This window comes from Felis catus, chromosome F1, assembly GCF_018350175.1.
Source record: "Felis catus isolate Fca126 chromosome F1, F.catus_Fca126_mat1.0, whole genome shotgun sequence".
NCBI classification, from domain to species: domain Eukaryota; kingdom Metazoa; phylum Chordata; class Mammalia; order Carnivora; family Felidae; genus Felis; species Felis catus.
In genome coordinates, this window is record NC_058384.1 from 68,143,522 (window position 1) to 68,157,617 (window position 14,096).

At 60.9% G+C, this 14,096-nt stretch overlaps 2 protein-coding genes across 4 annotated transcripts; both read left to right on the forward strand.

Moving 5' to 3' along the window:
* The first annotated feature begins 3,266 nt into the window (after positions 1-3,266).
* Positions 3,267-11,153, forward strand: PMVK (phosphomevalonate kinase). 2 transcript variants are annotated; one of them, XM_023247694.2, is made up of 5 exons: positions 3,267-3,421; positions 4,831-4,894; positions 7,496-7,648; positions 9,778-9,907; positions 10,698-11,153. In XM_023247694.2, the coding sequence occupies exons 1-5, from the start codon at positions 3,327-3,329 to the stop codon at positions 10,832-10,834; spliced, it is 579 nt and encodes a 192-aa protein (XP_023103462.2). In that variant the 5' UTR covers positions 3,267-3,326; the 3' UTR covers positions 10,835-11,153. The 2 variants fall into 2 exon arrangements, with proteins under 2 accessions (XP_023103462.2, XP_019678029.1); XM_019822470.3 differs by lacking the exon at positions 4,831-4,894 and having other exon boundaries at positions 3,347-3,421.
* Positions 11,154-11,277: 124 nt separating this feature from the next.
* Positions 11,278-13,849, forward strand: LOC102902091. Of its 2 annotated transcripts, none has more exons than XM_006943136.5 (2): positions 11,278-11,743; positions 11,856-13,849. In XM_006943136.5, exons 1-2 carry the CDS (start codon positions 11,293-11,295, stop codon positions 12,395-12,397), a joined length of 993 nt encoding a protein of 330 aa, XP_006943198.3. In that variant the 5' UTR covers positions 11,278-11,292; the 3' UTR covers positions 12,398-13,849. The 2 variants fall into 2 exon arrangements, with proteins under 2 accessions (XP_006943198.3, XP_006943199.3); XM_006943137.5 differs by having other exon boundaries at positions 11,910-13,849.
* The last annotated feature ends 247 nt before the right edge of the window (positions 13,850-14,096 follow it).

Here is a 14,096-nt window from a genome sequence, read left to right on the forward strand (position 1 = left end):
TTTCAGGCAGGGGGAACCACGCGATGGTGCCACTTAGAGCCACTTACAGCTTCTATCAGAGCATCAGGCGGATGTTAATTTATGTTTGTTCCCCTCTCCAGTTTGGGGATGAAATTTCTCACGCTCTATTTTGAAGCTGCTTTATCGTTGCCGGTCCCTCAGGGGAACGAATGCTCTTTGAGCAGGCTCTGTCTGGTTCGCTCACTGTCCCAGCTCAAGTGGTACCTGGTGCGTCTCAGGCATTTACAGACATTGAATGAACGAACGCATGAACGAACGAACGGACTTCTCTCCCTCGGCTCCCAAGGACTCAGACTGCCTCTCTTCTCTTCCTCTTTGGCACTCCTTCCGCCCACGCTCTGCCTCACCTGCCCTGCTGCACGGCCCCCGAGGCCACGACCATCGAGCACAGAAGGCCCCAGTCACAGGCACTGGTGCAGGACGGCGCTGGGTCAGCTGCACAACAGCCACAGGAAGAGGGGCCAGAAGCAGAAGGAAGGGTAACCGGTGGTACCACTAAGCCGCGGTGGCATCTGTGGGGCAGGCTGGCCTCGCAGGGGTGGACCGTGGTGCCGCAGATCAGGGCTCCCTCGCCCCTGGCGGTGCTGGGAGGGCACTGACAAAGCCCGCCTCCTCCCTCCCTCCCTCCCTCCCTCCCTCCCCTCAGCTCCGGCTCTGCAGGAGTGTAGGCCCTGGTCCCCTGCGGGCTCAAACTGTTCTGGGTTTGGTGACACCCACCGTGAGCGGGCTTCCTCCAATAGGCCTGGACTTGACTTCTGAGTGGTCTTCTGGGTCAGTGAAGCAAACCTCTCTTTATTTTTATTTTTTTGTTATTTACTTACTTTGTGTGAGAGAATGTGTGAGCAGAGGGAGGCGCAGAGAGAGAGAGAGAGGGAGAGAGAGAGAGAGAGAGAGAGGGAATCCCAAGCAGGCTCCACATTGTCAGCACAGAGCCGGACGTGGGGCTCAATCCCATGAACCATGACATCACGACCTGAGCCGAAATCAAGGGTCAGACGCCTAACTGGCTGAGCCCCCCAGGTGCCCCACAGACGGTCTGCCTTTTTAGTGAGGGGTGACCCTCTGGGGTAATTGTGTTCCTGAGTCGTGGGGCCACTGCTCTGTGGTCCCGGGCCAGCACCCGCTTCCTCAAGCATCAGCTTCTGGAAGCCCCGTGAGGCAGCCCCATGAGGCAGCGTGTCTGGCATCCCCAGCTTCTCATCGGAGCCCCCGCCCCCCCTCAGGCTTCTGGCCACTCCCTCCCGGCTTGTCAGGGGCTTGTCTGTGCCCCTGCGGACAGTCCTGTTCCTCCCTCTTTCCTGCCTCATTGTCTGCAGCGTCCCCCGCCTGTCGTCTCACACCTGCTGACTCTTGTCAGTTCTTTTCGGTTGTGGAGGGAAGAGGCGATGTCATACAACAGAGTCTCAAGGGCTAATGTGTCCCTGAGAGGGAAGCACTGCTCTGGGGACTATCTGAGCAGGTGACCTTGGAGAGCAAGGTGGCTGAGTGTGCAAATTTGCAGGCTGGATGGCTCTGGGGGGTGGCAAGGCTCCATGGGAGCTGGTGTCTGAGGCCAAGGGACGGAGCGGTCAGACCAAGCAGGCAGGAAGATCACAGACAGTGGTGACAGGAGCCTGTGGCTAAGCTGCCTGAATGGAAACAGGTGCCAGGATTGGTGGCTGTCAGCACTGAGGAGGGCAAAGGCCACCCAGCCCGGTGGCTATGAGCCTTGTAGGAGCTGGAGTTTCCCAAGAGGCATGGGAGTGAAGGTCAGGAAGCTGATATGGGAAGGAAGGAGGCCACAGACACTATGCTGAGATCTGAGGGCTGGGGGGGGGGTGGTTATAAGACTCTACTCGAGAGGGCAGCCGGGGACAGTGAGACACAGTTGAGGCAGCGAGCAGGAGAGAAGCTGTAAGAGGTTAGGATGTTCTGATCATCAGTAGGGAATTCCAGCGGGGATAGGAAAGGCAGGAGTGAGGTCTGAGTCAGGTGAAAAAGAAAGTGGGGGGCAGTTCAGAGTCCTTTCTAGTGACAGAAGAGGAGGGATCTGAGCTTTCTGTGAAGGTGGGCTGGGAGATCGGATCCTGTGCTGAATTCTAAAACCACACCGTGCTCAGCATAAATAACAACTCCACATCTGGATGACGCTCGAGAAGTTACAAAGGGTTTTAATTACATTGTGTTTTTCCCATTTCCTTCTCAAGGCAACCCTGTGAGGTGGGCGTTACCAGTGATGAACCAGGGTGACCTGAGAAGTGTCCGAGCTGGGATTACAACCCCACTTGGGGCTGCCTTCTAAGTGCACTGATGAGTGCGTGATCTCAGAGTTGCTTCAAAAAAAAAAAAAAAAAAAAAAAAAAAAAGACCTTCCTGGAGACCGTCCTTTTTGCATCTGACCCATGGCCATTCCTTCATCGCTCCTGTGCCGTGTTTTCCGGCTCCTCCCACGCGGGTCCGGCGTCCTCTCCCCCCTTCTCCTTGAGTGACTCTGTGGCTCGCAGGAATGGGCTCCGGGATCCGTCCTGACGAGCTCAGAGATGTGGGCCCAAGGTCCGGGCTGAAGACCACTGCGCTTACTCCTCTGGGACCGGCTGTCACTGCGGCGGGCCTTCGAGGAGGGGACAGACCCTCGCAGCTCCCGACTGGACTCCGCATAAAGCTAGGCAATCCCGTCCGGGGCTGGCCTCCAAGCCCCAGAGCCCACCCCGTCGGGGTCAGCACTTTGCGGCGGGTCCCCGCACTTCCCTGGGGAAGAGCAGGCGGGGCCTCCAAACCCGCGCGGCCGGCCACGCGAGCGCCGGCCACGCCCCTCCCCGCGTGACGTCACGGCCACGCCCCCGGCGCCTCAGCCGCGGGTGGCTTCCGGGAGGACCCACATTCACTGCGGGGTACAGACAGATTAGCTTGAACACATGCGTTGCGTCGCACAAATAAGGAGGCGGGTTCGCAGACCTCTTCAGCGTGATCTCGTTTGATCGTTTCCCATAATGTTTGTAGGGTTGGGTGGTAGGCAACGTGACGCTCACCTCGGGAAATTTAGAGACGTCCCCGCTACAAGGGGAATGGTTGTGTCCAGGTGACGTCAGGCTCTGGGCGGGGCCGGGCCGTTCCAAGTGATCCCTGTGGGGGAGCGTCTTTCGGGCGAAGGCCGCCCTGAGAGCCACGCCCCCCCTCGGCGTTTGGCGGTGGACGTGCCCACGGACAGGCCTCTCCGCGGCTGCGCAGGAGTAGCTCTCGGAGTACTCGCGTCGGAGCGGAGAGCACGGCGGGGCGGCGGGGCGGCCGGGTGGCCGGGTGGCCGGGCGGCGGGGGGGGGGGACGGCATGGCCCCGCAAGCAGGCGCCCCGCGCCTGGTGCTGCTGTTCAGCGGGAAGAGGAAGTCCGGGAAGGACTTCGTGGCGGAGGCGCTGCGGAGCAGGTGTCTGCGGGGCGGGGCGCGGACGCTGGGCTTGGGGTGGGGTGGGCCGCGGCCCGACAACTGCAGGGGCGGCCGCTCCGTGGTCGGGGGTGGTGGAGTCCTCCGTGCGCGATCCCGTCGAACCCCAAGATTCCTTTGATAGGTTCCCTGTTGGGGTGTTAGTAGCTGAGGGTGCTCTGAAAGGTGGGGGGGGGTCACCAAGGGATCCGTAGATCCAGGATTCAGATTCAGCTCGAGTCTGTTTACCCTGAACGTCGTGGTCGAGCGGTTGTGCTGGACGAGGATCGCAAAGCGTGGGCGCACGCCGGTGGGTGGGGGACCAGGCGTTGCTGCTGGGGGGGTGGTGTACCACAGGGGTCGACGAGGTTGTGGGGGAGGGGACCCGGGGCAGAGGTCGCCTCTGGCTCCGCACAAGGGTCCTACCACCTTTCCTGCTTGCCTTTCTCCTTGTCCCCAGCACAGGAGTCAGTCAGTGGACAGGAGCAGGGTGTGCAGTTGGGCTGCTGGAATTCGCACCCTGACTCCCCACGTGTTCCCCTGTGACCTTGCACAGCATTCTCCTCCACTCCGTGTCTCAGTTTTGTCCTCTGTGAAATGGGGCTAAAGATAGGGTGGTCGAAGGGATGACATGAGATAATGCACGTGAAGGGCTCAGAACAATTCTTGCCGTCTAGTAAAGGCACAGGAAGTAAATGCTGGCTGGTATTTGCACTTTATCTATGTTGGCTTCATTACTTGCAGCGTTGTTTTGAGTGCATCAGGTCTCACTCTGCCTCCATTTCCTCGTGTGAAGCATAGAGCTAAGAACGCCTGTCTCACTGTGTCAGTGTTTGAGTGAAAGTGTCAGCACCTCACGGTCAGGGCGGGGACGGCGTACCTGGGTCCAGACACAGCACCCAACGGGTGGTGGATTGAGTACATCGAACAACTGAAGGAGCGAGTGAATTCTGTTGTGATGACCAAGTCTGTGCACACGGATACACCCGGGCCGTGAGAAAACTAGTTCAAGGGCCCAGCAGTGACCTCATCGAGCCGGAACATTGCCGGTGGCGGCCGTGCACGGTGTAATTGTAATGTTTGTTCTGCCTGTGAGCAGAACTCTCCCATTCCAGTTTGGTAATAATCCTGTAGGAGACCGAACAGAGAGTGCTGTTCCACTTTGTAAATGAGCAGTTAGGGTCAGGGAGGATGAGACGTTGACAGTTACGGATACTAGTAGCAGAAACGCAACCGCAGAGGGGTGCCCGGGTGGCTCAGTCCGTAGACCCTGTGACTGTGGATCTCAGGGTCACGAGTTCGAGGCCCATGTTAGGTGTGGAGCTTACTTTAAAAAAGGAAGGAGACTTCCATCCCCTTCCAGCCTTGTCTGGAAACTAGGTTAACTGGGCTTGGACCTCCCTGTCCTGTAGGCTCGGAGCTGATGTCTGCGCTGTCCTGCGGCTGTCCGGGCCACTCAAGGAGCAGTACGCGCGGGTAGGTGGCGGCCTCGCGGCATTTGGTGGGTTGGAAGGAGCCTGCTGTGGTCACTGGCAGGGTCTCTGTGACTACCGTTGGCAGCGTGCTGGACCGTTTGGGGCCATTTTCACCTTGTCACTCGCTTCCGGCCCCCTCCCCCAGAGCGTATCCAGGAAACGCTTCGGACTTGAGCTGGGATTCTCCCCTTAGAAATGTAATCACCTGAGTTGTCAAGATGATCATTAAGTGAAGAAAGCAAGATGTAGAAACGTGCATAGGGAATACTCCATTTATATGTAAACGGAGGAGAGTTCTGAATACGTTTGCTTACACGTTCAGCCACATAACTGAGATCTGTGGGGGGCCCTCCTTGTGTTCACTGTTGCCAGTGCTGGGGCTGTGTGAAGCCTGGGCAGGGTACACAGGCCACTGTCACTGGGTGCCTCCAGGAAGGGGCAAGCAGGGGCCGGGCAGAGAGTTTTCACTCTAAACAAATACGTAACTTTTGAATTTTGGACCATGTGGATTTAAAGAAAAAAAAAAAAAGGATTGTAGGGGCGCCTGGGTGGCTCAGTCGGTTAAGCGTTCGACTTCAGCTCAGGTCATGATCTCACAGCTCGTGAGTTGGAGCCCCGCGTCAGGCTCCGTGCTGACAGCTCAGAGCCTGCTTGGCATTCTCTGTCCCCCTTCTGTCTCTGCTCCTGCCCTATTTGCACGCACACGTGTTCTCTCTCTTTTTCTCTCTCAAAAATAAATAAGCATTGAAAAAAAAAGGATTGTAAAAACTAAATGGGAACTTTTAGAGCCTTAGCTTTCAGACAGGGAGCCTAGAGGGTCAGACCAGCTTCCCATGCAGTGAGGAGCCCTCGTTGCTTAGATTTCTGCCCTTGACTTCTAGGTGCACTTTGGTCAGTTGGCCCGAGTCTGGTCTTCTGGGGCCACACAGAATGAATCTGGCCCCCCCTTCCATGCATCAGTCCATATGCATGGCAGTATTCTCCTGTGCCTTTTGGTTTTCTCCCACCAGCTAAACAGACCTATTTGTAGGAGGTAGGGGATCACTGTAGCATTGTAGCAGCCTGGCGGGTCCTGGGGATAACAGGTGCAGTGGTTTTAAAATTAATTCATCTATTATTTATTTTTTTATTTTGAGAGAGCATAAGCAGGGGAGGAGCAGAGAGAACAGGAGAGAGACAGTCCCAGGCAGAGCCCAGACATGGGGCTTGAACCCACAAACCATGAGATCGTGACCTGAACCGCAGTCAAGAGCCAGACGCTCAGCCAGCTGAGCCACCCAGGTGCCCCTAAGATTTTTTTAGTGGGAACCTTTCCCAAATGACGTTAGAGGAGGAAGTTCCTGGTACCCAGTAGACAGACGTGAGGGTCTCTGGTGGGGGAGGTGCCGGGAGACAGAGGGTGGAGGAGGGGGCTCTCAGCCTGTCCCCCGGGGCCTGGGCACTTCTGGGGAACCCCAGGGTTCTGAGGAGTAGTTTGAAAACCACTGATCTATGCTCCAGAGTTCCCAGATCAGCCCCCACTCCAGACCTACGAGCCAGGCTGGCGTGGGTGTGGCGTGGGCAGCAGTTTGCATCTTAAAAACCTCAATAGGAAACGGATAGGCCAGCCTACCCCTGTACCACTCCTATTCCCACTAAAAACAATTCCACTGGCATCTGGGTGGCTCAGTGGGAAGAGCACGTGACTCTTGACCTCAGGATTGTGAGTTCAGGCCCCGTGTTGGGTGTGGAGCATACTTAAAAAAAAAAAAATCCAAAATGAAACGTTTAATGCGTTGGGTTTCTCAAGTCACAATGAGAAATCTAATGGAAACAGAACCTACCGCTCCTGGCGGCCACTCTCCCTCCCTCTGCTAGAGAGCGTGGGAAACCAGTTTACAGACAGGAGGTGGCTGCCGGCCTCGCCTCGGGCAGGGCACAGGAAGGTGACTGGACTTGCACGGTCGGTCGTGGCCCTTCAGTTTGCAGGGGAGAAACGAGTCCAAGAGGGTGGAGCTGCGGGGAGTGAGGAGAGTAGCTGGAACCTGTCTCAGACCCCGGCCCGCCCCGGGGCCCTGGATGGACCCCTCATTTGGCTGTGTCCCTAGGGAGGGGAGGCCGGGGTGGTCCAAGCAGCTCCCCCTGCCCCAGGAGCACCTGCTGTTTCTGCAGAGGTGCCAGGAGCTTGCGGGGCGGGGGGCAGCAGGATGCGGGAGGGGGCCGCCAGTTGTCCTGGGCCGGGGTGGGGCTGGGCTGGGCCAGAAGAGGTGCGCTTTTTCACATTTCCCACTTTGGTTGGAGGCTCAGCTTGTGCCCAGGGGACGCAGACTAATTTCAGGATTAGTTTAAGCCAGGAATCATTGGGGAGGTAAAGCTGTCGCACATCACACGACTTAAAGACACCGAAATGATTTCTGGATTATCCCCAGGCTTTTCTTCCATCTGCCGCTGTTTGGGGTTCCTTACTCCCTGCAGCCCAGGGTCCTGGTGGCAACCTCGTGGCCCTTGCATCGGTCCCCGGGGAGGGGTGGGGGGGGGAGGGCAGGGCTGCCCTCCTCCTTTTTCAGGAGGGACCAGTGAGGTCGGAGACCGGAGGTGCAGACGGTGCATGTGCTTTGGGCAGGAGCACAGCCTGGACTTCGAGAGACTCCTGGACGCCAGCACCTACAAGGAGGCCTACCGGAGGGACATGATCCGCTGGGGCGAGGAGAAGCGCCAGGCCGACCCCGGCTTCTTCTGCAGGAAGGTGGTGGAGGGCGTCTCCCAGCCCGTCTGGGTGAGTGTGCTCAGGGCAGCGTTCCGCCTTTTCCGCCTGTGACTCCACTGGCCCCGCCTCCCGCCACTTCTCATCCGTGGTCTCCTAGCTCCTGCCCTGGTCCCACGTGTCCCATTCGTCACCCAGCAGCCAGAACGGCCTGTTAAAAATAACCCAACGCTTGTCACTCCTCTGTTTGGAACCTTTGTCCCATTGTTCCCACAAACCACAGTGAAGCCCTTCACGGAAACCTCTAGGCTTTGTATGACTGGGCCCTGCTGCCCTGCCGGCCTTCTTGCTCCCTAGGCTGTCACTACACCCGCCTTCTCTCCGTTCCTCAGACACGTAAGGTCCTTCTGGAGGCCCGGCCTTTGTGCAGTTCTGCCTGCCAGGACCGCCCTTTCTTTCCGTCCTCATCTGGTTCCCTCCAGCCCCGCTTACATGGCGCCTCCACCAGGCAGCCTGCCCTGATACCTGAGCCTAAGTGATGCTGCCAGGTGCTCCCCCAGCACCTCACCCCTTCGCTCCGTCCTCGCTCGGAGCCAGTAGTATCTCCTTGGACCTGGGCCAGCTCCAGGTGATTTGAGGACGTATCAGTGCAAGAACGGGATGAAGCCCCTGCCCTCGGGGTGCTTACGTTATCACTGGGGCTGCAGGGAGTTAGGCCGGAAACAGGTACAGAACGTGTCCTGTGGGGTGAAGAGAAATACTGAGGAGCAAAGTAAAGGAGTCCAGGGCTCCATGGGGGGCTGGGCTACTGCCCTGCGGGGCGCTGGGGAGGTTTCCCCCACTCGAGGTCACCTGAGCGGTGACAAGGGGCTGCAGGAGACAAGGGGCTGAGCCAAGTGGGTGTTTGGGCGGCGGGCGGGCACGTGGCAAGAGGTGAGGCCCGGGCTCTGGTGCTTCGGGGCCACTGAGCAGGGGAGAGGCGAGGCTGCTGGGAGGGGGCGGTGGGGCTGTGGCTCAGAGCGGTGGGCTCCGCACGGGCCTCGGAGGCTGAGCCGGCTGGGCCGTGGCCGCAGGGTGGGAGGCGGGAGGTGGTTCTGAGCAGGGAAGGCGTGGGGAGAAGACGGGGAGTTCGGTCTCGGTCGTGCCGAGCTTGACGCGCCTGCAGACAGCGCTGACCGCACTGGAGGCCGCCGTCTGCCCCCCAGACCGGGCCCCGAGGGGGTGAGCGCCGGCCGCTTGGCTCCCGCCCCCTCCGTGCCCGCACACGGGTTCGCTGTGCCACATGTTTGGTAATTGGTGAGTGAACGGAACGTGTCCGCGTCGGAGGGGGAACAGCCGGCCGCTCTGTTCACGGATTCGGTCGTCGAACGCGTGCTCCCGAGGGTCCCTGTGCCGCACGGCACGCGGGGGCCTGGGATGTGGCCGCGGGTGCGGACCTGGGGCGGGCGGGCAGTGAACACAACCTCCCGGCAGATGGTGACGGTGGCAAGAGCACTTCGTGGACCCAGAGGGACAGGAAGGGGGCCGGGCCGTAGGAAAGGCCTCCCGGAGGAGGGACGCCGGAGCGGAGATGGGCGTGAATGGGGGGCCCTGGCCTGCGCTCGTCCATGCAGAGGGAGCCGCACGCGCCAGGGCCCCGAGGAGGACGTGGCTGGCCTGTGGGAGCGGGGGACCGGCCGGCTGCAGCGGAGTGGATGCACGAAGGCCACGGGAGTAGTGCCGGATCTCGTAGGCCCTCGGAAGCTGGGGTTAGGGCTTTGGATCTTCTTAGAATGACGGGGGCCCTTTGAGAGGTGGGGTGCCCTGGCCTGAGAAAGTCAGGCTTAGGTTGTGAAAAGTGCTGGTGAGCAGGGACCAGTTAGAGCACTTTTGTTTCTGGCCTCAGTTTGTCTGTCTGTAGAATTACTTTGTTGGACCCGCCGATCTGGCCTCAAAGCCCGAGGCTTCGTCTTCAGCTCAGCGGTGACCACGGAACGTGGTGTGTCGACGGCAGACACGTGTGGGCAGAGCGGGCTGTGGACTGCGTGACCAGGGAGGGCTGCCTGCAGGGAGGAGGGACGGTGGGTGAGAATGGGGAAGGGGACCACACCTGTCTGGGCTCTATAGCCCCTCCCCCCACCCCCATGCACCTGCTTATTCCCTGGGGCCCTGTCCCGCCACACCGTGTCCTGTCGGTCACCTGCCCGTGTCTCTTTCTGCAGCTGGTGAGTGACACGCGGAGGGTGTCGGACATCCAGTGGTTTCGGGAGGCCTACGGGGCTTTGACCCAGACGGTCCGCGTGGTGGCCTCGGAGCAGAGCCGACGGCAGCGGGGCTGGGTGTTCACTCCAGGTGAGCTGCGCCCGGCCTTTGCCCCCGAGGCCTGGCACGCCGGCCGCCACCCCGCCGTAGACCCTGGCCCCCGCCTGCACGGTCTGGGTCTCCTGCCCTCTTCCTGGCAGGCTGTGGGGGCGTGAGCGAGGGGTCGTGAAAGGGAACCTGGGGGCCTGTGGCTCAGGACCGTCCCCAGATTGGAACATGGGTCGGGGAGGGTGTCCTCGGGCTAAAGGTTCCTCGTGACCCGGGGCTGGTGCCCTTCCCTGTCCTCTCCAGGCGGGTGGGCTTCGCGAGATGTGTCCGGGACCCAGCCTGCCGGCCTGCTGCGTCAGCGGGCGTCCCGTGCGATGCACAGAGTGTCTGTGTATGGTGGGCAAGGCGGCCTCGGCGGTGTAAGCCCGGGACCTGCCCTGTGGCAGCTGGGACACCGCTGAGGCCTCGCTCCCGCCCGAGGCCCTGTGGGCCGGGGAACTTCGGCCCCTGACACTGCAGTCTCCTGGGCGTGGGCGCTTCCGCGTACACTCGACCTCCCTCGCTTCGGTCACGGTCAGCCCGCCCAGCAGCCCCGCTGTTCGGAGAGTAGCTCGCGCCGCCTCCAGGAGGGCCGAGTGGGGGTAGATGTGGAGCCGCCCTTCCGGCTCGTCTGTGGTCTCGTGTGGTTTCAGGAGGCCCTTCCACCCTCTGTGGGCGGTGGCCGTGTGGCTGGGCAGTGGCAGAGGGGAGGCCAGGACGGGGGCAGCTCCATCTGGGGCCTGCGGGCCTCCAGGGCTGGCCGGGGCCTGACGTCACCTTGCTTCCTGCACAGGGGTGGACGACGCGGAGTCGGAGTGTGGCCTGGACGACTTGGAGGGCTTCGACTGGGTCGTGGAGAACCATGGGGACGCGGGGCGCCTGGAGGAGCAGCTGCAGAGCCTGGTGGCCTTTGTCCACTCCAGACTGTAGCTTTGGGTTCCGGGGCGCCCCTGCCGGACCGTGGTCCCTGATGCCGGCTGGCGTGAGGAGAGGCCGGGGGCCCGGGGCCCCGTTCCTAGGGGGCTGGCAGGTGCCAGGCAAGTCGAGGCAGCCCCGGGGACCTCGTTTCTTTGTGGAGGGGACGGCCCCGCCTCTTCGGGAGGAGACTGGCCGTGCCTGAACCGTGTCCACGGTGCCCGGCCCGTGAGCGTGGGTGGCCCTGCCTCCCCGTGGGGACGCTCTCAGCCCCTCGTTCCAGGCAGGGGCCCGGCTCCCCAGCGTGGGTCCTAATAAACCGCCTCGGAGCCCACTCAGAGCCCACGTCTCTCCTTCCCCGCACGCGGGCACAGCCCGTCCTGGTGGCTGTGGGCCCCACTGCCCTGGCCTCCCCGGGCACCCGGCTCTGTGCCCCGCCCCCCCGCCCACACGGCCCCCAAACCAATCTGCGCATGTCGCCGCCCAGACCTGCCGCCCGGCTCACCGTTCCCGACGCCAGCTCCCTGGCTCTGGAGGGCCGCCGGCGCCGTGGGCTCCTCCCTGTCCTCTTCTGCGGTGGCCGTCCCCGTGTCCCCCTTCCGATTCTCACCGGCCGGCCACGTCCATCTGGCAGTCGTGACCCTGGCTCCCAGAGCCACGCTGGCCCCCGGCAGGTGCCGGGGGGTTGGGGTGTGCGTGTCATTGCGGCACAGGCTTCCTCACCCCCGGGGCCTCCGTTCCAGCCGTTGGGCCGGCGCCGAGCTGGCTCCAAGACGGGCTCTTGGGGGCCCTCAGAGCTGCCAGCGGAGGCTGCTTGTGAGCCCCCCGCCCTGACGCGTCACGCCCGCTCCGGCTGTGTGACCCCGAGGGAGCCTCCCGTGTTCACCAGACTCAGCCCCAGTGACTCGTGGGCGTTTCTGACAGGTTGTTGAGAAGTGGGGGGCTCCGGGGGACGAGGGGACAAGGGGACGGGCTGTCGTGAGTCCCAGCCTCCTCTCCTCGAGGGCCCACAGATGTCTCGTGGCGCTTTCCTCAGGTCCGGGGGTGCACCCAGGGGACCCGAGGAATGAGCCTGTGCCTGCTTACCCAGGTCCCCAGCGCCTGGCCAGCAAAGGCGGCGATGGCAGGGACGAGAGACCACTACTGAGCGCCTGCCGGGCGCCACGGAATGTAAATAGTCCGTCGGAAAACGAAGGACGAGGAACAGAAGGTGTGGACGTGGTGAACCGTGTCAGTGCTGGTCTGGCGGCCACGGCCTTGGTGGTCACGCGACAGCCTGGGCTTCTGGGGTCACTGTCTGTCACCCAGAGGCAGGTGTCCTCACTCCTGTCACACCAGGAACCACGCGAGGGCCCCGTGGATGCTTCCAGGGGCCTGCGTGTCCATCCCCCACGCTTGGGCCCGGAAGCCCCGTTTGTCCGCCTTCCAGGCGAGTGTCCCTCGGCCACCCTCCACCCGGAGCGGCTGTCCCCGCCCGCACACAGGGTCGTTCGGGGCTCGGGAGAGCCTGAACCTGGGTCATGGGGTGCTGGAGAAAGGATCGCAGGTTGTCCTTTCCCCCAGCTTTTTGAGCTGTGATGCACACAGGCCAACATGTAAGTGTAGGCGTTCCGCGTGACTGTCCGTGTGTCGTGAGCGGTCACCGCAGAGCACGGCTAGTCAGCGCCTCAGTGCCTCGTACGTCGTGTGTATACGTGAGTGTGTGGCGTGAGGGTGTGCGGGGGTGTGTGTGTGTGAGGGCCCGCAGGGGGGTGTGGGGGGTGTGCACACGTGTGTATGCGTGAGTGCAGTTTCCTTATCCGTCCGTCCGTCCCCAGGTGCAGTGTTTCCACGTCTTGGCTGTTGTGCGTGTGGCAGTGGTGCACGTGGGGGTGAGACGTGTTTTCTAGGTAGTGCTTTCCTCTCCTACAGGTGATCACTGACCACCGGTCGATCAGCGAGCCTCCCGTCGGGAGCGCTGGGGCGGGGGAGGGGGCTGGCGGGCCCGGCCCGGGAGGGCTGCCCACCTGGTTCCTGGCTCTGGGGGACGTGGCCCGGGAGGCCGGCGGGTCCGTCCCCCGCCCTCCGACAGGTTGGCCCTGACGCCCTCCTCACGTGGGGGCCCGGTGGCCGACCAGAGTCACCTCTGCTGGATTTGAAGTTCCTCTGTACTTGGAAAAAGCCGCATATTTCTCTAAATACCAAAGTCAAGAATAACCCCAACTTTTGCCGCCCTGTGTTATGATGAGCGTGTCAGCTGCTTTTATGTCAGGACCTTCTCCCCACCCCGCTGTGCTCGTCTTTGCCAACTCTGTCTGCGGGTATGGTATCCGAGGACTGCTGTGAAGTTGTTCTTAAATCACGTCAGTGCTACTTTTTATTTTTTTAAATTCATTCACGTTGAGAGAGAGAGAGTGCGCACAAGTAGGGGAGGGGCAGAGAAAGAGGGGGACCGAGGATCCGAAGCAGGCTCCAGGCTCTGGGCTGACAGCAGGCAGCCTGACGTGGGGCTCCAACTCACAAACAGCAAAATCACGACCTGAGCCAAAGCTGAACACTTAACGGACTGAGCCACCCAGGACCCTGGTACGTGTGGTTTTAATAATGATCTGTTGCACTGACATTCTCTTAAAAATTTATTTCCTCCATTTCTAAGCAGCTTTATTGAGATATAATTGGTCTGTAGTAACTGCACATTTTTGAAGTGTACGATTTGGGGCTCCTGGGGGGCTCAGTCAGTTGAGCACCTGACTTCAGCTCAGGTCATGATCTCGAGGTTCATGGGTTCGAGCCCCCGCGTTGGGCTCTGTGCCGACAGCTCGGAGCCTGGAGCCTGCTTTGGATTCTGTGTCTCCCTCTCTCTCTATCCCTCCGCTGCTCACGCTCTCGTCTGTCTCTCTCTCTCAAAAACAAATAAACATTAAAAAATTAAAAAAAAAAGTTCATAGAATTGATAGGTGAGTTCGACAAGATTGTGGGATACCAGGTCGAGTCATGAAAACCAATTGTGTTGCTGTTTATTAGCAATGAACGACAAAGGTTGAAATCGCAGTAGCATGAAAACGTGAGGTAGTTAGGGTCGGCTCTGGTGAGACACACGCAAGGAGCGCCTGGGGGGCTCGGCCAGTTAGTTGAGTGTCCGACTCTCGATCTCGGCTCGGGTCGTGGTCTCATGGTCCGCGAGATCGAGCCCCGCGCCTGGGCTCTGCGCTGCCGGTGTGGAGCCTGCTTGGGATCCGCTCTTTCCCCCTCTCTGCCCCGGCCCCGCTCGTGCTGTCTCTGTCTCTCTCAAAATAAA